Source organism: Haliotis rubra, unplaced genomic scaffold (assembly GCF_003918875.1).
Source record: "Haliotis rubra isolate DU_JTF1 unplaced genomic scaffold, ASM391887v1 Scf355, whole genome shotgun sequence".
Lineage (NCBI taxonomy): Eukaryota > Metazoa > Mollusca > Gastropoda > Lepetellida > Haliotidae > Haliotis > Haliotis rubra.
This window is the reverse complement of record NW_025767030.1, coordinates 890633-917592: the sequence shown is the minus strand read 5'-3', so window position 1 is coordinate 917592 and position 26960 is coordinate 890633. Positions and strand designations below refer to the sequence as shown.

The following is a 26960-nucleotide window of genomic DNA, read 5'->3' as shown; positions in this document are numbered from 1 at the left end:
GAGAAACAGTAAACCTGAGAAGAGTATGTCCTCGGGAGTGCTGACTATATCTGCACAACATATGATCAATATAAACGGCAGATACAAGGATAATCAAAATTATGGATTACTTGACTTGATAAAAAAAATAATATAAAGTAAAAACATGAAATATCAGATAATATTTTCTGCAGGAGGTTCTGTATCCTCACTTCCCTGTGCCCCTATTACCTGAGTGAGATAATGCCCCTATTACCTGAGTGAGATAATGCCTATATTTATGTAAATATGTTTGGTATCTCTCTAATGTGTCAGTAGCTCTGCTGATGTAACACAAATTCCTGAAAAGGCACTAAAGTATTATTCTATTCTATTCTATTAAATGAGTGAGATACTGCCCATATTACCTTAGTGAGATACTGCCTATATTACCTGAGTGAGATACTGCCTATATTACCTGAGTGAGATACTGCCTATATTACCTGAGTGAGATACTGCCTATATTACCTGAGAGAGATACTGCCTATATTACCTGAGTGAGATACTGCCTATATTACCTGAGAGAGATACTGCCTATATTACCTGAGTGAGATACTGCCTACTGCCCCTGTTACCTGAGTGAGATACTGCCCCTGTTACCTGAGTTGGGTCCTCCAGCTTGGGTCTGGTGATTGGGTCAGTGTGTATCCACAGTTTGCCCTGATCTCGCAACCCGACCTGATTGACCTCCAGGAAGCTGTGTATGTTCTCCAGTCGGATCTCCTGGAGACTGACAACGTCCTTCTTGATGTCCTGGGGAAACTGGCTAGAGTTGGAGTCCATGTCGTAAACCATACGGCTGGAGCCGATGTAGTCGAACGACTCCTGTAACACAGCACTGTCCATGAAGCCATACAAGGGAGGGTGAACCGACCTTCCAGCTCATAAATCACTCGGCTGCATATTCATCACCTGACCAGACGCTCATGTGTTTTTCTTGAGGCTAAGCCATGTTGCTCAAGCCATTTTTCTTTAAGAAAATAAAGCCAAAAACAGGAAGAAAAAAACATCCCAAGAAATTTTTAATTAAACTGTGTATTGATTTATAAGGGAATCGTCACTAACTCACCCCTTGGAAAAAGGTGAACATAATGTCCTTGGCAGTGGAATTGTTCTGGATCTCGTCTTTGACTGCACCAAGGGCTTCTGCCACAGCCAGCAGCGTCACGATGCCCGTCACCGTGGAGTCAGAGGCTGGATACTCATTGTGAAACATTGCCAGCGAGTCCATCTGTCAAAACACTTGTATCATAACACTGGTCCAGATTGCACATGTCATGACACTGGTCAAGATTGCACATGTCATGACACTGGTTCAGATTGCACATGTCATGACACTGGTTCAGATTGCACATGTCATGACACTGGTTCAGATTGCACATGTCATGACACTGGTCAAGATTGCACATGTCATGACACTGGTCAGATTGCACATGTCATGACACTGGTCAAGATTGCACATGTCATGACACTGGTCAAGATTGCACATGTCATGACACTGGTCAAGATTGCACATGTCATGACACTGGTTCAGATTGCACATGTCATGACACTGGTCAAGATTGCATGTCATGACACTGGTCAAGATTGCACATGTCATGACACTGGTCAAGATTGCACATGTCATGACACTGGTCCAGATTGCACATGTCATAAGACTATTTCAGATTGACCATGTCATGGCACTATTTACAGCTGAAATTCTGTCATAACATGTACAATCTGAAATAGTGTTATGACATGTACCATCTGAAACTGTGTTTGTCAGCCTGTAAATCTTGGACCCATATTGGTAGACTGTTAACTGATGCACTAGTTTGCCTTGCCTTGTTCATGAGAAACCGACTGAACTCTGGACCCAAGTAGTATGCTAGAATTAGTCACAATACATACAGTGCTAGATACTGACTGAAGTTCAACCATATAGCATTTTAAAATTTCCTTTTCTGACTTTCTAACATGATAAATGACAACAACACTGTATGAGTCGCACATATAAGTACATGTTAATCTGCCAGTTACAACTTTCCAGGAGCCTAGCCTGTTCCCACTCTATGTTCAATACACTACATTAATCTGCCACATACAGTTATAGACAAGGAGTCAGGGAAACCAGCCTCTCACCTGGTGGCTATGGACACCTCTAAGGTCAAAAGCAGGAAAGCATTATTAAATCTCAAATGCATAATAACTTCGTTCAGTACATGATGTCTTTTCAGTGTTGGTGAGAGCAAGTGCAATGAAATTCTTTTGGGAAAAATAAAAGTTTGAAAAGTATAGAACAATAATGAGATAAAGGACATGATGTTTCTGATCATAGCTTTATCCTTACCAGACAAGTGCTTGTGTTACTACAGTAACTGACTCCCACCAAGCAATATCTCAGTCATCCCCAGTGGAACAAACACCAGTTTAAGGTAAATATGTCCTGGCCAAGGGGAGACAATTCAAGATGACAACAGCCACTATTCTCTCCCCGTGATCATATCTGACAGCACCTGTCGTTTCTTACGTTAATTCCTGGACGCCCTCAGATTAAACAGAATACTTCTACGAATCTCAAGCATTTAACAAATTGCTGAGTGATAAGTTGTATTACTAACATTTCCTCTTTAAAGCAACTAACCTACTAGAATATCTAGTTTTGCCCTTAGGGCATAAACATGGATGCATTAACCTGACACTCAACCCAGTGCCTTCATGCTCAGATAGTATACCAAAATATTCACATATGTGACGAGTCTGCAGCCATATTTCAAGAGCCATGTGGATAAAACACTTTGACAACTTTGTGGGCAGTGGGGTTTTTTCAAACATCCTACATGACAGAGTACATTAACTGCTTATTGGACAGTGTGAAGTAATACCTTGGTGGCAAACACTATCACCGACTTTTCTGGCCTCTCTTCCGTCGAGTTGACAGTCTTCATGGTAGCCACAATGTTCTTGTCTCCCAGAGGGTCGCAGTAGCGGACGGGATTGCTCAGGTTTGTCAGTCGGTTCGTCCTTCTGGTACAGGTCACAGTGTCTTTCGCTGCGTCCATCCGGTCATTCAGCTGGACGGCACACAGCGGGTAGTTACGTGGGACGCCATTGATGGGCCGGTTGAATTTCTCATAGCACTGTCAACACAATGTAGAAGTTAACCAACAGAGTTATCATGAAGCTAGACAACAAGACTACTATCTATTACCACCGTGATCACTAAACTATGTCACAACCACCATGCAGTTAAGGAACTGATGGATTTAACAAACAGGTATTTTGGGAGGCTTTTTGCCACATGCAGAGTATCTCAATGGTTTTAACAAACTACAGTCATAACGAATGGAAAGTAATGTTCCCCTTTAGTTCATTTTAACTGCAGTGTACCCATGATTTATCCATGTTAACTGCAGTGTTTATGATTTATCCATGCTAACTGCAGTGTACCCATGATTTATCCATTAGACTGCAGTGTACCTATGATTTATCCATGTTAACTGCAGTGTTATCCATGATTTATCCATGTTAACTGCAGTGTTTCCATGATTTATCCATGTTAACTGCAGTGTACCCATGATTTATCCATGTTAACTGCAGTGTACCCATGATTTATCCATGTTAACTGCAGTGTACCCATGATTTATCCATGTTAACTGCAGTGTACCCATGATTTATCCATGTTAACTGCAGTGTACCCATGATTTATCCATGTTAACTGCAGTGTACCCATGATTTATCCATGTTAACTGCAGTGTACCCATGATTTATCCATGTTAACTGCAGTGTACCCATGATTTATCCATGCTAACTGCAGTGTTTCCATGATTTATCCATGTTAACTGCAGTGTACCCATGATTTATCCATGCTAACTGCAGTGTACCCATGATTTATCCATGTTAACTGCAGTGTACCCATGATTTATCCATGCTCCATGATTTATCCATGCTAACTGCAGTGTTTCCATGATTTATCCATGTTAACTGCAGTGTACCCATGATTTATCCATGTTAACTGCAGTGTACCCATGATTTATCCATGTTAACTGCAGTGTACCCATGATTTATCCATGTTAACTGCAGTGTACCCATGATTTATCCATGTTAACTGCAGTGTACCCATGATTTATCCATGTTAACTGCAGTGTACCCATGATTTATCCATGTTAACTGCAGTGTACCCATGATTTATCCATGTTAACTGCAGTGTACCCATGATTTATCCATGTTAACTGCAGTGTACCCATGATTTATCCATGTTAACTGCAGTGTACCCATGATTTATCCATGTTAACTGCAGTGACAATGCTTCAGCAAACTGATCACATCCGTCCAGGTCACTCAGGCTACAGAAAGTGATGGAAAGGAATCGTTTTGAGGTAATGGTATGCACTGAGTTTTCTAATGCTTGCTTTCATTTTCACAAATTCGATGAAACATAAAAATATCCCACTGGTAAAGGTATGCCCTGTGGAGAACTGACCATGTTGATGAGCTTGCTGACATCGTCCTCGTTAGGCAGGGAGAACATGGGGATGCTGTAGTCCTTGAACATCATGCCGATGTCGGTGCCCCCCACATTCCACTTCTGCTTCTTGCAGTTGCTGTAGCTCTTGTCTTTGTGGTACATGCCTGACACAATACAGCATCACAATGAACACAGCAGCAGTAAAGGGGTAACCATGGTAACACATGCAGCACTGACCATAGGCATGTTCCCAGCCTCATTTATTCCACTCACTCAGACGATTAGCTGGACACATGTTTCAGGGAGGTAGATCTGCCACCACTACACATGTTTCAGGGAGGTAGATCTGTCACTACACATGTTTCTGGGAGGTAGATCTGCCACCACTACACATGTTTCAGGGAGGTAGATCTGCCACCACTACACACGTTTCAGGGAGGAAGATCTGCCACCACTACACATGTTTCAGGGAGGTAGATCTGTCACCACTACACATGTTTCAGGGAGGTAGATCTGTCACCACTACACATGTTTCAGGGAGGTAGATCTGCCACCACTACACATGTTTCAGGGAGGTAGATCTGTCACCACTACACATGTTTCAGGGAGGTAGATCTGTCACCACTACACATGTTTCAGGGAGGTAGATCTGCCACCACTACACATGTTTCAGGGAGGTAGATCTGTCACTACACATGTTTCTGTCACTACACATGGGAGGTAGATCTGCCACCACGTTTCAGGGAGGTACACATGTTTCAGATCTGGAGGGAGGAGGTAGATCTGTCACCACTACACATGTTTCAGGGAGGTAGATCTGTCACCACTACACATGTTTCAGGGAGGTAGATCTGCCACCACTACACATGTTTCAGGGAGGTAGATCTGCCACCACTACACATGTTTCAGGGAGGTAGATCTGTAAGACTGTCACTACACATGTTTCAGGGAGGTAGATCTGCATCACCACTACACACTACACACGTTTCAGGGAGGTAGATCTGTCACTACACATGTTTCAGGGAGGTAGATCTGTCACCACTACACATGTTTCAGGTAGGTAGATCTGTCACCTCTACACATGTTTCAGGGAGGTAGATCTGCCACCACTACACGTTTCAGGGAGGTAGATCTGTCACCACTACACAAGTTTCAGGGAGGTAGATCTGTCACCACTACACATGTTTCAGGGAGGTAGATCTGTCACCACTACACACGTTTCAGGGAGGTAGATCTGTCACTACACATGTTTCAGGGAGGTAGATCTGCCACCACTACACACGTTTCAGGGAGGTAGATCTGTCTCCTCTACACATGTTTCAGGGAGGTAGATCTGCCACCACTACACACGTTTTAGGGAGGTAGATCTGTCACCACTACACATGTTTCAGGGAGGTATATCAGGGAAGTATAGGGGATTGGTACAGATTCTTGAACAGATTATTCAAGTGTCCTCAAAAATTTCTTTCAGAGATGCGGAAGATATAGAAGAACATGAAAATAGGTCACATAAACATGGATAAATTATCTCCAGGATTGCCCACATGATGTTTGTCTCAAACAAAATTTGCCTTACTGAGGTGCTGCAAATCTGAGCAGTATTTGACTCTTCTTTGATGGGCATTTTAGAAGTTGAGGTGATGAAGAATGATGATATTTTTATGGATATACAACTTTTGTATTCTGTGAAAGGTAACATTTCAATATAGATTTTGTTGTTAAGCAAGTACACCATGGTTCAAACATATCAATGACTTTGAGGAAATCATCTGTCACCATTATTTCCAGAGAAGCAGTATGACGTCCCCACCATCAGTTACTCACCGTATGCATCGTTTGGACATGACTTGTCGGCGGAGAACTGACCCGGGAACGGGGTCAAGGTCTGGTTCTCTAGCACGTTGATGACCAGTATCCCGTTCACTCGCTGTGAGGCCACCAGCAGGTCAAGGTTAGAGCTGCAACATAACACCTCACCTAAACATGGTGCAACATCTCACCTTCTAAACATGGTGCAACATCTCACCTTCTAAACATGGTGCAACATCTCACCATCCAAACATGGTGCAACATCTCACCTTCTAAACATGGTCAACATCTCACCTTCTAAACATGGTGCAACATCTCACCTTCTAAACATGGTGCAACATCTCACCTTCTAAACAAGGTGCAACATCTCACATTCTAAACATAGTGCAACATCTCACCTAAATATGGACATCTAACTTTCTAAACATGGTGCAACATCTCACCTTCTAAACATGGTGCAACATCTCACCTTCTAAACAAGGTGCAACATTTCACCTTCTAAACATAGTGCAACATCTCACCTAAATATGGACATCTCACTTTCTAAACATGGTGCAACATCTCACCTTCTAAACATGGTGCAACATCTCACCTTCTAAACATGGTGCAACATCTCACCTTCTAAACAAGGTGCAACATTTCACATTCTAAACATAGTGCAACATCTCACCTAAATATGGACATCTCACCTTCTAAACATGGTGCAACATCTAACCTTCTAAACATGGTGCAACATCTCACCATCTAAACATGGTGCAACATCTCACCTAAATATGGACATCTCACCTTCTAAACATGGTGCAACATCTCACCTTCTAAACATGGTGCAACATCTCACCAATTGCAAGTGGTGCAACATCTCACCAATTGCAAGTGGTGCAAGAGATATTATCACTTCAGCTGACTTAAGTGTGAGTGGTTATTGTATATATGTACAATGTATACTACCACAGGACACTTAAATCTCTGAGCCATTTATTTCTGGAGAAGCAAAACTCCCTGCACCACAATATGCTCTGAAGATCCAAGTTAGAGCTCATGCATGCCATAAGAGGCACCTACAAGTATCTATAATCAGGTGGAACGCTGACCTGGTTGCTGTCATCATATCCCATCTGCGTAGATCGATGCTCATTGTGTCACTCACTGGACAGTCTGGTCTGATTATTAACAGACCACTGCCACATAGCTGAAATATTGCTGAGAGCAGAGTTACAAAATACTAAACACCATCCAGTCGGACACCTGAATGCTGATGAGGAATGTTGTCTACCTGTTAAACTCGAGTGAGTTCATCAAGACAACATAGGGAGGGTTAGGGCCGTCCTTCAGTATCCAGTTGTAGTCGTCCTGTGTCTCCAGGTAGTGGAGGACACCCACGTTGCCCTCGGAGGACGCTGGAACACACAGAGGTGAGGTGAGGTGAAATTGGGTTTAACGTCGTACTTGAGAATATTTCGCTCATATGACGACGTGCATGCGTGTGAATGTGTAAGTGCGGCTGCTTGTACTAGCCCAAACTTAAGCTGGTTTTATAGTGCTAGCCCAGTGAGATACCATGCCGCAGTGAAGCATGAATACCCCACTCAGACACATTATACTGACTCTGAGCCAACCAGTCCTTGATGTACCCATTAACGCCGAGCGCCAGGCAGGAACCAACAAGTACCATATTTTATGACGCGGCCGGGGATCGAACCTGCGACCTTCTGCTCTCCGGGCGGATGCTCTAACCACTACACCGGAAACACAGAGATGTTACCATGGTTACACAGTCCAGGGTAGTCACACAAGGTCTAGTAATGTCCATGATCGTGGCAATAGATGGTAGGAGAGATACAGGAACACACAGGGTCGTCACACAAGGTCTAGTAATGTCCATGATGGTGACAATAGATGGTAGGAGAGATACAGGAAAAGTTTACCGTTCAATATAAACCCAGTGTTGCACAATGTCAGCACAAATATGGAAAAATGATCAAACTGCTTACAGAAAAGAAGAAATATAGTGGTAATCACATTAAGAACGAAGTAGCCAGAAATGTTTCTGGAATATTCTGCACCTTTCCCCCCCCGCCATCCACAACACATCCCGATACAAGATGTCTGTGGATGAATCTAACTGATAGAAACACATGAAACTATAATGGTCGACAAATTGTAATTAAAAACATATTCATAAAGACCCTACAGAGCCTGTGATCCTCATACATACATGTTTATTAGGGGTGAAACGGTATACCATGGAATAAGTAGAACTGCAGTATTTGACATTTGTTTCGACATACCGTAATACAATCCAAAAATGTGGTATTTTCAGTTTTGTACCGTCATTTTATCAACCTTTTTTAACCTCTTCCAAAATGTCTAGAAATCAAATCAATTTGTCAAAATCTATGCATTTCTTTTCCTTTCTGCCTTATGATCATATCTCATATACCGAACCGAAATAGAATGAAGCAAAGGCTTTGTACCGTAATACGTACCATACTGTGGTAAGAGCATACCGTTTCACTCCTAACATACATCCTAGTAGTCCTACACACCCTGTGATCCCATACATACATGTACATCCTAGCAGTCCTACACACCCTGTGATCCCATACATACATGTACATCCTAGCAGTCCTACACACCCTGTGATCCCATACATACATGTACATCCTAGCAGTCCTACACACCCTGTGATCCCATACATACATGTACATCCTAGCAGCCCTACACACCCTGTGATCCCATACATACATGTACATCCTAGCAGTCCTACACACCCTGTGATCCCATACATACATGTACATCCTAGCAGCCCTACACACCCTGTGATCCCATACATACATGTACATCCTAGCAGCCCTGATCCCATATTACACATCCTGTGATCCCATACATACATGTACATCCTAGCAGCCCTACACACCCTGTGATCCCATACATACATGTACATCCTAGCAGCCCTACACACCCTGTGATCCCATACATACATGTACATCCTAGCAGCCCTACACACCCTGTGATCCCATACATACATGTACATCCTAGCAGCCCTACAACTCCTGTGATCCCATACATACATGTACATCCTAGCAGCTCCTACACACCCCTGTGATCCCATACATACATGTACATCCTAGCAGCCCTACAACCCTGTGATCCCATACATACATGTACATCCTAGCAGCCCTACACACCCTGTGATCCCATACATACACATGTACATCCTAGCAGCCCTACACACCCTGTGATCCCATACATACATGTACATCCTAGCAGATATCCTACACACCCTGTGATCCCATACATACATGTACATCCTAGCAGCCCTACACACCCTGTGATCCCATACATACATGTACATCCTAGCAGCCCTACACACCCTGTGATCCCATACATACATGTACATCCTAGCAGTCCTACACACCCTGTGATCCCATACATACATGTACATCCTAGCAGTCCCTACACACCCTGTGATCCCATACATACATGTACATCCTAGCAGTCCTACACACCCTGTGATCCCATACATACATGTACATCCTAGCAGTCCTACACACCCTGTGATCCCCATACATACATGTACATCCTAGTAGCTCCTACACACCCTGTGATCCCATACATACATGTACATCCTAGCAGTCCTACACACCTGTGATCCCATACATACATGTACATCCTAGCAGTCCTACACACCCTGTGATCCCATACATACATGTACATCCTAGCAGTCCCATACACACCCTGTGATCCCATACATACATGTACATCCTAGCAGCCCTACACACCCTGTGATCCCATACATACATGTACATCCTAGCAGTTTCTACACACTTCCTGTGATCCATACATACATGTACATCCTAGCAGTCCTACACACCCTGTGATCCATACATGTACATCCTAGCAGTCCCTACACATGATCCCATCCATACATGCCATCCTAGCAGTCCTACACACCCTGTGATCCCATACATACATGTACATCCTAGCAGTCCTACACACCCTGTGATCCCATACATACATGTACATCCTAGCAGTCCTACAACTCCTGTGATCCCATACATACATGTACATCCTACTCCTGTGATCCCATACCATCCTACAGACCTACACACCCTGTGATCCCATGCCCATGTACATCCTAGCAGTAGACCTACACACCCTGTGATCCCCATACATGTACATCCTAGCAGTCTCTACACACCTGTGATCCCATACATACATGTAATGTCCTAGCATCCACAACTCCTGTGATCCCATACATACATGTACATCCTAGCAGTCCTACACACCCTGTGATCCCATACATACATGTACATCCTAGCAGCCTCCTACACACCCTGTGATCCCATACATACATGTACATCCTGTAGTCCCCCTGTGCGTCCAAGTCCTACACACCCTGTGATCCCCATACATGTACATCCTAGCAGCCCTACACACCCTGTGATCCCATACATACATGTACATCCTAGCAGTCCTACACACCCTGTGATCCCATACATACATGTACATCCTAGCAGTCCTACACACCCTGTGATCCCATACATACATGTACATCCTAGCAGTCCTACACACCCTGTGATCCCATACATACATGTACATCCTAGCAGTCCTACACACCCTGTGATCCCATACATACATGTACATCCTAGCAGTCCTACACACCCTGTGATCCCATACATACATGTACATCCTAGCAGCCCTACAACTCCTGTGATCCCATACATACATGTACATCCTAGCAGTCCTACACACCCTGTGATCCCATACATACATGTACATCCTAGCAGCCCTACACACCCTGTGATCCCATACATACATGTACATCCTAGCAGTCCTACACACCCTGTGATCCCATACATACATGTACATCCTAGCAGCCCTACACACCCTGTGATCCCATACATACATGTACATCCTAGCAGCCCTACACACCCTGTGATCCCATACATACATGTACATCCTAGCAGCCCTACACACCCTGTGATCCCATACATACATGTACATCCTAGCAGTCCTACACACCCTGTGATCCCATACATACATGTACATCCTAGCAGCCCTACACACCCTGTGATCCCATACATACATGTACATCCTAGCAGTCCTACACACCCTGTGATCCCATACATACATGTACATCCTAGCAGTCCTACACACCCTGTGATCCCATACATACATACATGTACATCCTAGCAGCTATCCTACAACACACCCTGTGATCCCATACATACATGTACATCCTAGCAGTCCTACACACCCTGTGATCCCATACATACATGTACATCCTAGCAGCCCTACACACCCTGTGATCCCATACATACATGTACATCCTAGCAGTCCTACACACCCTGTAATCCCATACATACATGTACATCCTAGCAGCCCTACAACTCCTGTGATCCCATACATACATGTACATCCTAGCAGTCCTACACACCCTGTGATCCCATACATACATGTACATCCTAGCAGCCCTACACACCCTGTGATCCCATACATACATGTACATCCTAGCAGCCCTACAACTCCTGTGATCCCATACATACATGTACATCCTCTCAGTCCTACACACCCTGTAATCCCATACATACATGTACATCCTCTCAGTCCTACACACCCTGTGATCCCATACATACATGTACATCCTAGCAGTCCCTACACACCCTGTGATCCCATACATACATGTACATCCTAGCAGCCCTACAACTCCTGTGATCCCATACATACATGTACATCCTAGCAGTCCTACACACCCTGTGATCCCATACATACATGTACATCCTAGCAGCCCTACAACTCCTGTGATCCCATACATACATGTACATCCTAGCAGCCCTACACACCCTGTGATCCCATACATACATGTACATCCGTTCATCTGGTGGGTTGAGTCTGAAGAGACCGAAACTTCTCTTTGCATTTTGAGTCTGAAGGTCAAGGAATAATATAAATGGTTCTCTTTTGTTCTCTTTGCATCTGAAACAAAATGCAAGGAATAAGTCAAGCTGGTTTTCAGTGGAGGAGGATAAGAAACTTAAAGAATTGTGCATGTGTGTTACCAGTGATGGTAATCAGAAGGAAGGAGGCCACCAATTATGTACAATAGCTTCAGTGCTGATCCAGCAAAGTGTTGGTTTACTAACTCATTAGCTTAGCTTCTTCAGAGGCATTTAGAAGTTGGTGTTCAAGTAAAAGGCAAATTTATGGATGACAACTTCTTCTTTATTGTATGTCATAACGTTTCTGACAAAATCAGCTCTCTCAGAGCACATCTTCTAAAACCCTACTCACTCCATTGACTGGCAACAATCAACATATTAACCACTAATGTCCATGATCGGCGCAAGCGCAAACTATTAGAGTCTTTAATGATAAGACAATTACAGCCGCAGCTGAACAGGGATCAAGGAGTGTACCTCCCCAGTGCCTGGGAAGTCAATTAGCTTATTACATTATTGTATAAACAATGCCCATTATCTGTACATCTCACTCTTTCATCTCCCGTTTCTTATCCAGTTTATTGTATATACATGCAGCACTGGCTTCTTGTACATTTAGTATACAGACTCATTGATGTATCTTGCTTGTTACAATTCACCTGACGAAGGGCAAGGAAAAGCCCAGAAACGTTGTGACTTACAATAAAGAAGGAAGTTGTCATCCATAAATTTGCGTTTATCATTAGCTTAGGTTCAGTGACCTCTCAGACAATAGAGTATTCCACTGGAAGAGACAAGGTGCTGTGATCGTTCTCCCATGATGCAGGATTTTCCCTAACAAATGAACCATGGTGTTGGTGCCACAGCTGTTACAATGTTATCTCAACATGCTCAAGAGACAAGAATCAGCAATCCTTGAAAAGTCTAACCTAAATGTACACCTATACCTGGATATCATTATTAAGAAAGACTGCAGCAAAATAAACCAACTGATGCTTCTCTTACACCACGAGCATTCAGTAGTAATAAGCAATCAATCAACATATTATCGGCTAATCCTTGGATGCACATAGATATGTTTTAATCAATCAGCATGAATCCTATGAATGATCAATAATTTATTCACCACATCAGGTGTGGACTTATTACCCAATCTTAGATTGAATAATTAACTCTTGACAAGAAAATATTTCCACCAGGGGTTGAAATTTTTCTTCAAAACTCCACTGGACTCAGGTCGGTAAACTTTCAAAATACACTTGACCAAATATTAAATTCACTTGACCACAATAAACAATGTGGTTTCTTTTACAAATAATCTTCATCAATTACAAAACAGACAATTGCATTTTTATTTCACCATCAAAATACATAGATCAAAACATTACGATGGTATTTTTCAACCCCTGATCCACTGATTGCTGTGTATCCATGACAACCTCTGAGGCAGAAGTGAACATTAATCAGACGTACAGATAAGCTGCGTATCTGCGTAAATTACGCAAATATTTATGTGAAAACTAAATTCCTATTAAGTCTTAGCTTGCGTACCAGTGGATAGATAAAATAAATGAGGTATATCAGTATATTGAGAGGTTCTATTTCAGGACATGAATATGACAACTTGCAGTCTTTCTTATCGTTTCTCATATTAAAGATCAAATATAAATAACAAACATTAACATTTAAACTTTATTATATTTTCAAAATTAATGGAAAATGGCAAAATACCCAACTGAGTTTGAGTGAGGTGAGTACAATTTATTTTGTTACTCAAAGGAAATTTAGGCTACCCAATTGAGTACATAACTCAATGACCCAAAAGGTTTTTGTTACTCAAAGGAAATTTAGGCTACCCAATTGAGTACATAACTCAATGACCCAAAAAGTTATCTGTAGCACTGTTAATGAAGTCAATGAGGACAATTACACAGTGCAAGGTTTTTACCATGAACCATTGATGAGAAGAAGAGAGTTGCAATTGGTGTATTATTTGAAAATTGAATCAATGAATGAAAAGGTTCGTCCCTGGTTTGAGTACTGTAAACGTAGTATATTTCGCGCAGGTTTTATTTTGGCTTTTTAAAAACATTTTAGCCTTGAAATTTATACACCCATGAATAAACCATAACACATCAAGTTTGAAGACAGAAATCTACGGGAATCTTAAAATGACGACTGATAGTAGCATAAACAATCATACTTAACTGTCGCTGTAATGGATTTCCCAAAACATAATTAAATAATGAGCCAAATCCCATCGCCGAATTAGTGAAAACAGCAATGTGTGTTGTGGCCGCCATGGAAATTGGTCACATGACAGATGGTTTCATACAAAACAGATTACCATGAAGCGACTCGGAAAGAAATAATACAGCAGTATTTTATTTATTCATTTAGATACAAACATATCATCATGAAGCGAATAGTCACTAACACTCAATCATCTCATTCACAACAACCCGGCTTGTTTGAAATCACAAAAAGCTTCATATACAGTATAAGTTAATTCGTCAGATCGTCAGAATTCGGAACATAAGACTGATGTGTTTTTCATCTCTTCCGGGAGTAAACGGGTTACTGTGTACTAGCATATCGCACAGATAGGGATTTCCTGTGAGTAAGCAATAAACGCCGCCTGACAGGTTAAGCCACTCTGTTTGTTTTCACTGCTATTAGTGGCGGCCAAAGAGACAGCTGGCAGTTCCGGCAATTACTGATTGCGCGAATAATTGACCGCGCGATGTAGTCTAAACTGTCAATTCCGCGAAAATTGCACCACGCGAAAATAAGTACGTTTACAGTATATGAAATAAACTTCATTCTTGCAAACTATATACACATGTTCGCCAACGGTCCGTTAGAAGCCTACCGAAGTCTACAACCTGCCCGGCCCCAGTGTTGGACTGTATATTTCACAATGACTTTGACTGAAGTTGTTATATGTGACATGTGACACTTGTTTGCTGTTTATAAATCTTATGTTTGTTAATAATTTCAATGCCAATTACAAGAAATGTTAAATATGAAATGTGTGTTTATTTTTATTCTTTGGGTCCTGTGAATTGTCAGTGGATCAGACAGACATCTGAAACTTACAGGACCCAATGTTCTGTTACTTTGAAACACCATTCGGAAACACTGATATATTATGAAACTATATTATTCTACAGAAACACTTCGCATACGACTTTGTGAGGTGAAAGGTTTGAGTAAGTGAAATCCAGAAAAAAGCAAAGATTCAAGGGGATTCTCCATCTCTGTCATGGAGTGCATCTCTAGCTAAGCCAGTTGCTAACTGGCATGTGATGATTATACTGGGTAAACAAGACAACACTGGCTAGATAACCATGATAACTGAGAGCGCTGTTCCCCTTTAGGTGTAGTTTGCAGGTTTCATTTAGCACTGGACAGAGGATTGAACTCAGACTACCCTTCAAGCTAACCAAGGCTTGAGAGTTAATCCAATAAGCCAACCCTTTATCAAGAGACAATGGGTGCTTTCACAAAAACCTATTTCTTAATTATCTAGTGATCAGCACCTGATTCAGGGCTCAAGATAAGATGCGTATCTGACGGACAAGAATTGAAATGGGATGTTTGAACAGCCTAAACATGCTAAAGGATCGTGAAAGAGTGTTTGATAATGATAGGCATGACAGGGCATCTAGTCACCAGTCGCGTGACTTGACAATAGCCAACGATTTGGACTATTGTCTTCGCGTGGAGTGCGAGGTTAGTTTAGTTGTGTGCGTCTCCACATTTTGAATATTATTTGTTTGTGTATCCCGATTTACATCTGTACACATATTCAATGAACTATTCGTCTCTGCCCCTTCCAGTGAGTCATGGATACTTCAGCTTGTCCGATCAATAAAACAAACTACGCTGTTGAAAGTTGTCTGGAGTAAAGGAAGCCACATTTTACGAGTGTACTTCTTAAGGATCGGTCATTTTAATAAATGAACTATTTACCTGTGTAACTCAGTAATAGGAACGAAACGAAGATTAACTCAACAGAAAGTACAATCCACTTCCTTGCCAAGTTCGCCATGATTTTGTACTTCCGGCTTTCTCCAGGGGAAGTAACTCTATTTGCCAGCGATAGAAAACGTGAATATCAGATCGAAAGAACAATTTGAAGTTCGAATCTCAGTATATGCGTTTTAAAATACCTTTTTACTTACAATGCCAGTTCAATCATATAAACGAACACATCAAGAAACATTCAATAATAATTGAATTTGTAAAACATTTTAATTGCAAAACAAGTTTCCGACTAAGTGGTAGTTACACCGGGATATGGAGAAAACGGACCCCAGAGAAAAGGGACCCTAACAAAATGGAGCAAACGGCCACCGCGCGGGAGAAAACGGACTCTGTGTCTAGAGAAAAACGGCCTCTGTGTATAGTAGTAGAGCGGCTAAGCAGATAAACTGTAAAAGTGTAGCCGAGGTCGCCTGAGAATTTCGGCTCTGGGCCGTTGAGTACAAGACAAAACAATGGTGATGATGTTATGAGTTTATTATGAGGCTGTTGTTGAGGTATCTGAAGAAAGAAAAGATGTTTCAACCTCAGCAACAGCAATTGGAGTCATTAAAATAAGTCACTCAATATTAAATTTACATTAAATATAATATTATGCATTGTAAACAAGTATCACCGTTAGCCAAGGTAATAAATATACCTTTTGCAAAACAAATCTATAAATGTATGGAGAGCACATGGTCCATGCACATAGTCAATACAATGTATACAAGTTATAACTAATTAATTGCTTTAAAGATTAAAATTATACATTAAATATTACCCTTAATAGTTTAAATTACAGTTTGAATTAATTTAAGCACCTTTGTATAGAAGTTAAGATAAAATTGAGGCAGATGGAAAAGGATTAGAAAATGGCCATACCTGAAGAAAGAAAAGATCTTTCCACCTCAGCAACAGCAACTGGAGTGAGGTGGAAGACAGGTATGCCAAAGGATGTAGACAGAGGGACACAATAGCCAATTAGAGGACAGATAACACATCAAAGGAAGCCTTTGATGTGACATAAATAGAATAGGGAAAGCCCAGAGGATGGGTACTTAATAAAAAACTAGAACAGTGGTGAAGGGAAATCCTTGTCACAAGCCTCCAGGAAACAGATAACAAGGTGACAACTAAGACAGGCGGCGTTCAACGGCAAACACGGACAACATATAACAAATGGACATTTAACAGAAAAAGGTTATGAAAGATGGCTGATGCAACAAATGGAATCTTGATGAAAGATGAACATACAATTAAATAAAGAAAATATACAGCGATATATACAAAAGATCAAGTTAGTTATCCCTGCTACATTCACCCCCCTTTTGGGAAATGGCGTCCTCGCCATTAATACTAAATCTGTCTGATTAGGTCATGAATAGCAGAAATAATGGTAACTTATAACTTGGGGAAACACTGGTTAGACCCAGACAGCATTCTGTTTGACTTCCCACTGACCGTCCCTCATCCACTTCGGTTTCAAACGTGGACGTGTTGGCCGACGCACCAAAGTGGGACCCGATTCAGGTTCAGTCAAGTTAGAGTGAGCTGGGCGATTCCTTCTCAATGCTGGTGTAGGTGGTGTCAACGGCAAAGGCTTATTGCGCTGATCCTGAAGCAACAGGGATGTGTCCGGCTGCTGAGTTGCAGAAGTGTCAGCCTCTGAAGTGTCGAAAATTCCAACATCCAGATCGGATGAGGACAACTCAAGAGGGTACTGAGACAACTCAACCGAGGTGTCGGACACATTTAACCGTGGCGTAGGACTGCGTGGCTTGGAAATTGGCTTTCCGTCTGTACCAATTGGGAGAAGCATGTTGCGGTGGAGAACACGACATTTAGCACTCCCTTCCTTACGGACTTTAAAAACTGGAATGCCTACATTCGGTTGTGCCTCCACGACACAGAAATCTTCTACCCACCAATTGGCAAGCTTCTGTTTACCTCGTATGCCAACGTTGCGAACCAACACCACATCACCAGCCTTGACTGTTGCACAACGAGCTTTCAGATTGTAAGCTTTCTGCTGCTTTGCTCGGGCCTTTTCAAGGTTTGATGATGCCAGTTAGTTAGTTATCCCTGCTACAAAAGCATGATACTTTGCACATTTATAGACTGATGCATAGTGAACATTTTAGGATATGGAGGCACTCAAAATAATTTCATTTTGCGCATGTGCAGTAGATAAATAATATTTTGCCTTTTCTGGCTACTGTTATAGCTTTGGGCCTGCCATCTATACCCTACTAGGACGACTTGTTAAAAAAACTGACCCAAAATACTGGTTAAACATGTTGAAAACATAGCTGTGTCAATGTTATGAACACTGGCTCTCGCACCAGTGCATGTACGTGAGGACTGTTTGCACTTGTATCGGTTGTTACACCTCTTTGTACATGCACGATACCAACTCATAACAGGATTTTGATGCTTGGTGTAGTGTCGTCCAGTAGGGAACATACTGTCCACTTTCCTTTTGTATCCAGCCCCACTCAGCTGGAGATGGAGTTCAAGCTGTGGAAGAATGATTGACCCCAGAAATGACCTGCCTGGTAAGCTGCCCTTTGGACATGCTGTACAACAGCTGCATGTGTTAATGGGACGGCATGAAATGAGTTTTTCTTCGCAAATAATCTCAAATAAAATTGATTGAACATAAAAAAAGAATTATTCTCAAAGCATCCTTCCCTTCGTGTGGGTTGGAAGCTGAGGGAGGTTCTAAGCCTACATCTCTGTATGTTCGAAGTATCACCGATCTCATCCCGAAGGATATAGTTGTTTTGGCTACTTCTGCTGTGACATCTCTCATGAAAGGTCGTCTTAATTTGTGACATCTGGTGCTCGTTCTACATAGTTCGATGCGTAGGACTCTAACCGGAGGCAGTGATGAGTCTTTCTTATCTTCATTGCCAAATATTGAATATAATCGTGGGATGTGAAACTGTAGGTCTGGCTGCTTTTGGCAATAAAATCCAAACGGAGACCAAGATGCACTGATGCATTGGGACCTTTATCAATTCTCTGACATTCTGAGTGACTTTGGAGCCTTCACCATGGTGATGGCAGAGCTGATGGGTGCTAAAAATTGAACCCAGTTTTGAGATTCTTTGAGGTTCGGAGGTTGTATATCTGCTGGAATCCCCTTACTTCTGGCAAATTGGTCAAGACTCTTCGACTTATCATCATACAGGCTTCTGGCAGATCTGCATAGAGACCGGGAGACTTCTGCTCTGCTGGAATAGCCGCGCCTGGTCAGGTTCTTCTTGATATGCTCCATGCGTACAGATGGAAGACACCCGGGTTTTGATGCTGCTGCTTCATGTGAGGATAAGTGAGAAGGTTTGACCAATCTGGAAGTTTAAGAACCGGATTGTCTGCTAGCTGGATGAGTTGGCTGTCCTGGTCATCAATGACTGATCGGACAGTCGAGGGGCCAAGGGGTTAATGCCTCGGATAACTGCCTAACCTCGGTGATTGATGTGAAGTAGAGACGCATCAACATAGAGATGCAGGTTGAAGCTTGGCTTGCTCAGAAGTTCCATGCGCAGACCTAAGATTTCATCGCACACCACTGGAGATACTGTAGTAGGTGATGTAGTAGTTGTGGTCTGAAGTCCTGATGGTCCAGGAATGAAGTTAGAAACCTCTGGATGGGACGTAGTTGCAGTCTGCCCCTCTTCGTGAGTGATTGGGCTGACGTTGGGTAGCAATTGTAGGGTGAAATTCAATTGACATTTGTGTATAACGGCTTATTGAAGTGCTTTAATGCTGTTGTCTAGGTAGAAGGTGCATCTAATTACCCTGTTGTGCAGGAAGTTCACGATGGGCTTGGTTACCTGTGTGAATAACCACGGGCCATGAAAATGCCAAACTGTAGAACCCTCCACTGGTATGTTTGATAGTTGAACAGGAATCGTAGATACGCCCTGGACCCTGGGTGGATTGGCATATACAGATATGCATCTCTAAATCTATGTTTGCCCGAAAGTTGTTCTGTCTTATCATCTGCTTCAGCTGTAGAAGGTGGAGAATTCTGAACTTCTCTGCCTTCAATAAAAAATCGTTGTTAAACGTCTTCATATTAGTCTGGACTTTCTGATAAATTGTTCTTGGAAACCAAGAAACTTGGGGAGCACAACCCCGGGTCGAGCGCCTCTTGAGGTACAACTTCTATTGCTTCTTTGGATAGAAGTGACTCTATCGCATCTGTGAGCTTGGGTTGTAGGGTTTCTGTGTAATGTATCTGCGGAAGATACAGTGGAGCAGTGGCGTCGTGTTCACTGGATGGTATATCTATTCCTTAAGATTTTTGTGATGAATGGGTCTTCCAGAAGGTCCCAGTTTGGACAATGCTTCCTTGTCTACGTAGTAAGGTGAGTCCCGCCGATGCTGAGCAGATCTGGTCGGAGATAGACTCCTGGTACTTCTGCTGGTTGACCATGGACAAAAGCATACGTTCTTTGTCGGACCGTGGATCTTTGAAGTGTGATATCATCATGGGTCTGAACATGGTGAAGCCCAGGAAGACTCGTCTGATAATAGTATCAGGCTGACCAAGTTGGGAAGACCCTGCGTTCTGGTAGCTTTGGTTCTTGATGACTTGCAAAGTTGCTCCAAGTGGTGGTAAGGTGAAGGAGGGCGATCCTTCAATGGGGAAGTTATGGGTAACCCGTCTGCAATCCAAGTTAGCTGGGGGGTTTTATCATCGTAGATTGATGTTGGCCCTTAATGGTGTGAGTCTAACACTGTTGGCACCTAATATGAGAGAGTGAAGAGTCAGAGGCTGGGTCACGATAATGACCATTAAACAATAAAACCAATTAAGTATGATTTACACCGGAAAATATGACTGCTCCCTTGCAAAAGACAATCTGAAGTATCACCCCTGCTTGCCCTTGAGCCATGAAGTTGAGGAATAATCACATAGATTTTGATTGTTAAACATGTCCAAGACTTTCATACCCCCCGGCATGTAATGTTGGGGGATATAGTCGACGCCTTGTCCGTCCATCCGTCCGAATTCATTCTGTTTCCGGAGCAAAACTCAAAATCCGTTCAATATATTTCAACAAAAATTGGCAGATATATCAAATAGAACCTAAAGTAGTGCCTTTTGCTTTTTACAGATTTTTGTCATTTTTATTTTTCGGGGTTTCCATGGAAACATTTCGGACTTAGTCTCAAAAGGGAGGGGTTGTGTTTCGTTTCTGGATCACAACTCAAAAACCGTTCAATATCTTTCTACAAGACTTGACAGATATATCAAACAGATCTTGAAGTAGTTTTTTTTAGCTATTTGCAGATTTGTTACATTCATATTTTTCATGATCTCCTTGGAAACGATGAATCCAAAAACGTCAAGTTGGGCTTTAATAAGTAACTCTCAGATGATTTGTGTTTTCAAATTTATGGGGGCTGGGGGAATTTGTCATCTTCTGATGACTGTTTTTATTGTGCTGCATTTCTTTTGCAACTTATTATGTTCATTTTCAGTCAGTTTTAATCCGACAAATCCCAAGCATACACACATTTTCTCGAAGCGTTCAATAGTCCAAAAAGCTATCTGCTAGTCGCCATTTTGGGAAGAGGGAGTGTTCATTGTTTCGAAATGTTTTATGTTGTTCTAAAATTATGTATTTCTTGTCTTTTCTTGAACCTGTAAATCACTGTTTATCAAAATTATAGGTGTGTAGTAAATAGCAATATTAAAGATTTAAGGGGCAACGCTGAAAATAGTATGTCAAAGTTTATGTACTGCGCATGCGCACAAGATACACAATTTGAGGTGCCTCCATATCTGAAATTATTTCAGCCATGCTCTCTTTTATATGATACCCAATTTTGGTGCTTTTATCATTAAATGCACAATTCTTATGAAAACTTGATCTTAGCAGAGACCATATGATAGTCTATTATATGGTCTCTGATCTTAGCCTCTCCACTATATAGAGGAAACGGCCAACATAGCTGCACCAAGATCTAAGGAGAGTATATTTCTCCTAAGTAATAGAGATTTACTTCATTGCGGATAAGCTTTTAAAAATTGATTGACTGTTTTGTTAATTTCGATGACCTTTGAAGAGTCACTGATTGGTTGTTTTAATAGTTACGACGAAGAAACCAATTTACTTGAATGTAAAAATTTTACAAGTAAGATTGGTTGATAATAGAGAAAAAGATAATAAGGTAATGTTTATATTGACGGGCAGATTAGTAGAAGATTTAATTGAATTAATCAAAGGCGAATAAAGAAGTCTGTTTTAACTAATTCCAATTGAATCAGAAGTGCGGGGTGCAATCCATCAACATTTACAGACTCGTGCTTCACCATGAGGTGAAGATGCTGCCTCACAACACTGTCCTGCTGGAGGAAAAGAAATTGCCTGGTTTTTGTTTAAGAATGACCAAATCACCGCAGGAAAACTGCTGACGGAATGCAGTAACATCCATGGATCATTCATCGATCTGGGAACTTTCAAATTAAAGATAAATATAAGAAGGACAAACTAAAATGTGAGAGACGGTGGTAATATTGTTGTTGCCCCTTACAATAATATTGATTTAGAGATGAATAAAAGTAAATAAACTACATGTATTTTTCTGTTACATATAATGGCCGTTTTCTCTAGGCTTAGAGGCCGCTTTCTCCAGCAGTGGTGGCCGTTTTCTTCAGAGCCTTCCTTGCCTTCATCACATAGCCTTCCTTGCCTTCATCACAAACAGTCTTCTTTGCCTTCATCACAGAGCCTTCCTTGCCTTCACCACAGTGCCTTCATCACAGCGCCTTAATTGCCTTCATCACAGAGCCTTCCTGGCCTTCATCACAGAGCCTTCCTTGCCTGCACCACAGAGCCTTCCTTGCCTTCAGAGCCTTCCACAGAGCCTTCCTTGCCTTCATCACACAGCCTTCCTTGCCTTCATCACAGAGCCTTCCTTGCCTTCACCACACAGCCTCCCTTGCCTTCACCACAGCGCCTTCCTTGCCTTCACCACAGAGCCTTCCTTGCCTTCATCACAGCGCCTTCCTTGCCTTCATCACAGAGCCTTCCCTTGCCTTCATCACAGCGCCTTCCTTGCCTTCATCCACAGAGCCTTCCTTGCCTTCATCACAGAGCCTCCGTTGTTTTCATCACAGCGCCTTCCTTGCCTTCATCACAGAGCCTCCCTTGCCTTCATCACAGCGCCTTCCTTGCCTTCACCACAGAGCCTTCCTTGCCTTCATCACACAGCCTCCGTTGTTTTCATCACAGCGCCTTCCTTGCCTTCATCACAGCGCCTTCCTTGCCTTCATCACACAGCCTTCCTTGCCTTCATCACAGAGCCTCCCTTGCCTTCATCAAAGAGCCTTCCTTGCCTTAATCAGAGAGCCTTCCTTGCCTTCATCACAGAGCCTTCCTTGCCTTCATCACAGAGCCTTCCTTGCCTTCATCCACAGTGCCTTCCTTGCCTTCATCACAGAGCCGTAATGTCCAACGATAAAACAAGGGCCAAAATAACAGAAATTATATACGTTTTCAATGGATATTTCTAACTCATAAAAATGTATATAAAACGCCGCACTTGTAGACATTGTGGTGTTAGACAATATTTGTCCAACTCGAGGCGGAAAGAGGGAACCCGAAGCTGAACATATATCAGTGCTTTATGTTGCAGCTTTGGGTGAACGAAATGGAAATGTCGCCCAGGAAGCGATGGTAAAATCACTACGCTATTCTCTCTCCTGCATAGTATTGCCTTCCCGCATCCATTGTGGGGCGATACAATGAGTTGCGGGTGCTGTCCACACCCAATAACACCGTAGGTCTTCCACATCCATGGTGGAGAGATACAATGAGTTGCGGGTGCTGTCCACACCAATAACACCGTAGGTCTTCCACATCCATGGTGGAGATACAATGAGTTGCGGGTGCTGTCCACACCCAATAACACCGTAGGTCTTCCACATCCATGGTGGAGAGATACAATGAGTTGCGGGTGCTGTCCACACCCAATAACACCGTAGTTCTTTCCACATCCATGGTGGAGAGATATACAATGAGTTGCGGGTGCTGTCCACACCCAATAACACCGTATGTCTTCCACATCCATTGCGGAGAGATAAAATGAGTTGCGGGTGCTGTCCACACCCAATAACACCGTAGGTCTTCCACATCCATGGTGGAGGGCTACAATGAGTTGCGGGTGCTGTCACACAATAACACCGTAAGTCTTCCAGGGGCGGTGGGGTAGCCTTAGTGGTTAAAGCGTTGGCTCGTCACGCCGAAGGCCAGGTTCGATTCCCACATGCTGGGCACAGTAATGTTAAGCCCATTTCTGAGTGTCCCCGCCGTTGATATTGCTGGAAAATTGCTAAAAGCGGCGTAAAACTAAACTCAGTCAGTCAGTCAGTCAGTCAGTCAGTAAGTCTTCCACATCCATGGTGGAGAGATACAATGAGTTGCTTGTGCTGTCCACACCCAATAACACCGTAAGTCTTCACATCCATTGTGGAGAGATAAAAATGAGTTGCGGGTGCTGTCACACCAATAACAACGTATGTCTTCCACATCCATGGTGGAGAGATAAAATGAGTTGCGGGTGCTGTCCACACCTAATAACACCGTAGAGGTCTTCCACATCCATGGTGGAGAGCTACAATGAGTTGCAGATGGCTGTCACCCAATAACACCGTAGGTCTTCCACATCCATGGTGGAGAGATACAATGAGTTGCGAGGTGCAGTCCACATCCAATAACACCCTAAGTGTCCTCACCCAGTGTCCTCTCAGTTAGGGAGATTCGTGAATTTTTGTATTAAAAGTGAGACACGTGGTATGGTATTATTTGAATTTCTTTACATTTTTTCATATTACGTGTGCTGAGCCATTGTCGCGTATCAACGTAAAATGGTCATGATTAGAAATGCTCAGTTAGTAAGATTAGTTAAAATTTATACATTGATATGGTATTATTTGATTTTTCTTTACATTTTACGAGAAAATGTAAACTGTCGGAATCGATTGCATGGAAGTGGGAATTCGACCAAGAAGCCCAGTAAGTAGTTCCTGTTTTGAGAGACTTCCATCGGCGCAATCGCTTGCGGTGGTGTCGAAGAGTCCGAGTTGGAACCTTAGAAAAACTGGAGGCGAGTCTGGCGTGATGTGATGAATCACGATTTCTTCTTCACCGATGGAAGACAGCGGTGTTTTAATGTTTCATCTTGCCCTGAATAGAAGCATTTGACAGGTCGACAGATTCGGTAGAGATTAGTGTCGCGGTGTGGGTTGAAATATCCAGCACACAAAGATCTGATTTAGTGACAGTTAATAACTTATGGATTTATGAAAGGCTAGGGAGTGTGGGGAGTAGAGGGATGATGATGATGAATTTAGGGGGTCACCCATTTTGTTCTGGGGTAGTAGAGGGGGTGAGGGTGGTAATCAGTTTTGTACATGTACTACGACATACAGGGGTGGGTGTCACTTGCTTTGTACATAAAATTTAGGAGGGGGAGGGGCATTACTTACCCGTATACCCGCATAGAACGTGCGGATTCCGCGTCGTGAGCCAATCGTTAGTTGATCGGCTGCCTTGATCTCAAGTTATCTCTATCGATAGCGCCATATCATGCTGATAAAGCAATTTTCATCATGTACACAACATGCACAGCACAAGTCAAAACATTGATTACACAACAGTCTCGTTTCCTGTTGACTGGGTTCCGTCCTATTGCACAACAGTACAATAACCAGTCAGGAATTTTTAGACTAATTCATTTAACTGGATACATAAATATTAATCATTATTATTTGATACATCTACGCACTTGTGTATTGCAACACTACGCTTCTTATAATCCTTGCAAACACGTCGTGCAGCGTGCTCTGTCGTACAGCGAGCACTGACAAACAGAAACCTGGAAATCGTGGAAATCTCAAAACGAGGCTCTGCCGCTAGAAAAGTTTGGCGATCTGATACGGAATTGATATTATATGAATCACATTGTGCGTTACAGTGCTACACCGAATAAGCACAAAAAACACATAACAGGTGTAACCAGTGAGCCAGATGCACTCTGTGACGTCTTAGTTAAGGTCATGCAGCCTACATCGCGTCATAAAATATAGAAATACGATGTTATTAAAGTTTAAAATTAAAAATGACTTGTAAATACCATTTTCCTATGAAACAAGAAATTGGAATTCAGTGTAACCATAGTTGTTTGTGATGTCTATTTTCACTTTCACACGAGAAATTGGGATCGGCTGAAAAGTAGGTCATTGTCTGAATAAGTTGTTTACACAGGATGACGAGGTGGAACTGGGATATAGTTTACACAGGTTGACGGTGGAACTGAGATATGGATTTACACAGGTTGACGGTGGAACTGGGATGTAGTTTACACAGGTTAACGGTGGAACAGAGATGTAGTTTACACACGTGGAACTGAGATGTTGTTCACAGGTGGATCTAGAGATGTATTGACAGGGGTTAACGGTGGAACTGAGATGTAGTTTACACAGGATGACGGTGGAATTGGGATATATGGTTACAGAGGTTAACTGTTGAACTGAGATGCTTAGTTTACACAGGTTGACAGGGGAACTTCAGGATGTATTTTACACAACAGGTTAACAGTGGAACTGAGATGTAGTTACACAGGCTGAAGGGAACTGGGATGTGGATTTACACAGGTTAACAGTTGGATGAGAACAGCCACGTAACTTGCAG

At 42.4% G+C, this 26960-nt stretch overlaps 1 protein-coding gene across 1 annotated transcript in view; it reads right to left on the bottom strand.

Moving 5' to 3' along the window:
* The window catches only part of LOC124285206 (nicastrin-like), a 60614-nt gene that overhangs the window by 18161 nt on the left and 15493 nt on the right, over positions 1-26960 (bottom strand). The window contains exons 3-8 of the mRNA XM_046721393.1: positions 7551-7674; positions 6293-6426; positions 4484-4632; positions 2886-3140; positions 1088-1249; positions 619-843 (exon numbers count right to left, since the gene is read on the bottom strand). Coding sequence (XP_046577349.1) covers positions 619-843; positions 1088-1249; positions 2886-3140; positions 4484-4632; positions 6293-6426; positions 7551-7674 — 1049 coding nt within the window. The remainder of the gene's footprint in view (positions 1-618; positions 844-1087; positions 1250-2885; positions 3141-4483; positions 4633-6292; positions 6427-7550; positions 7675-26960) is intronic.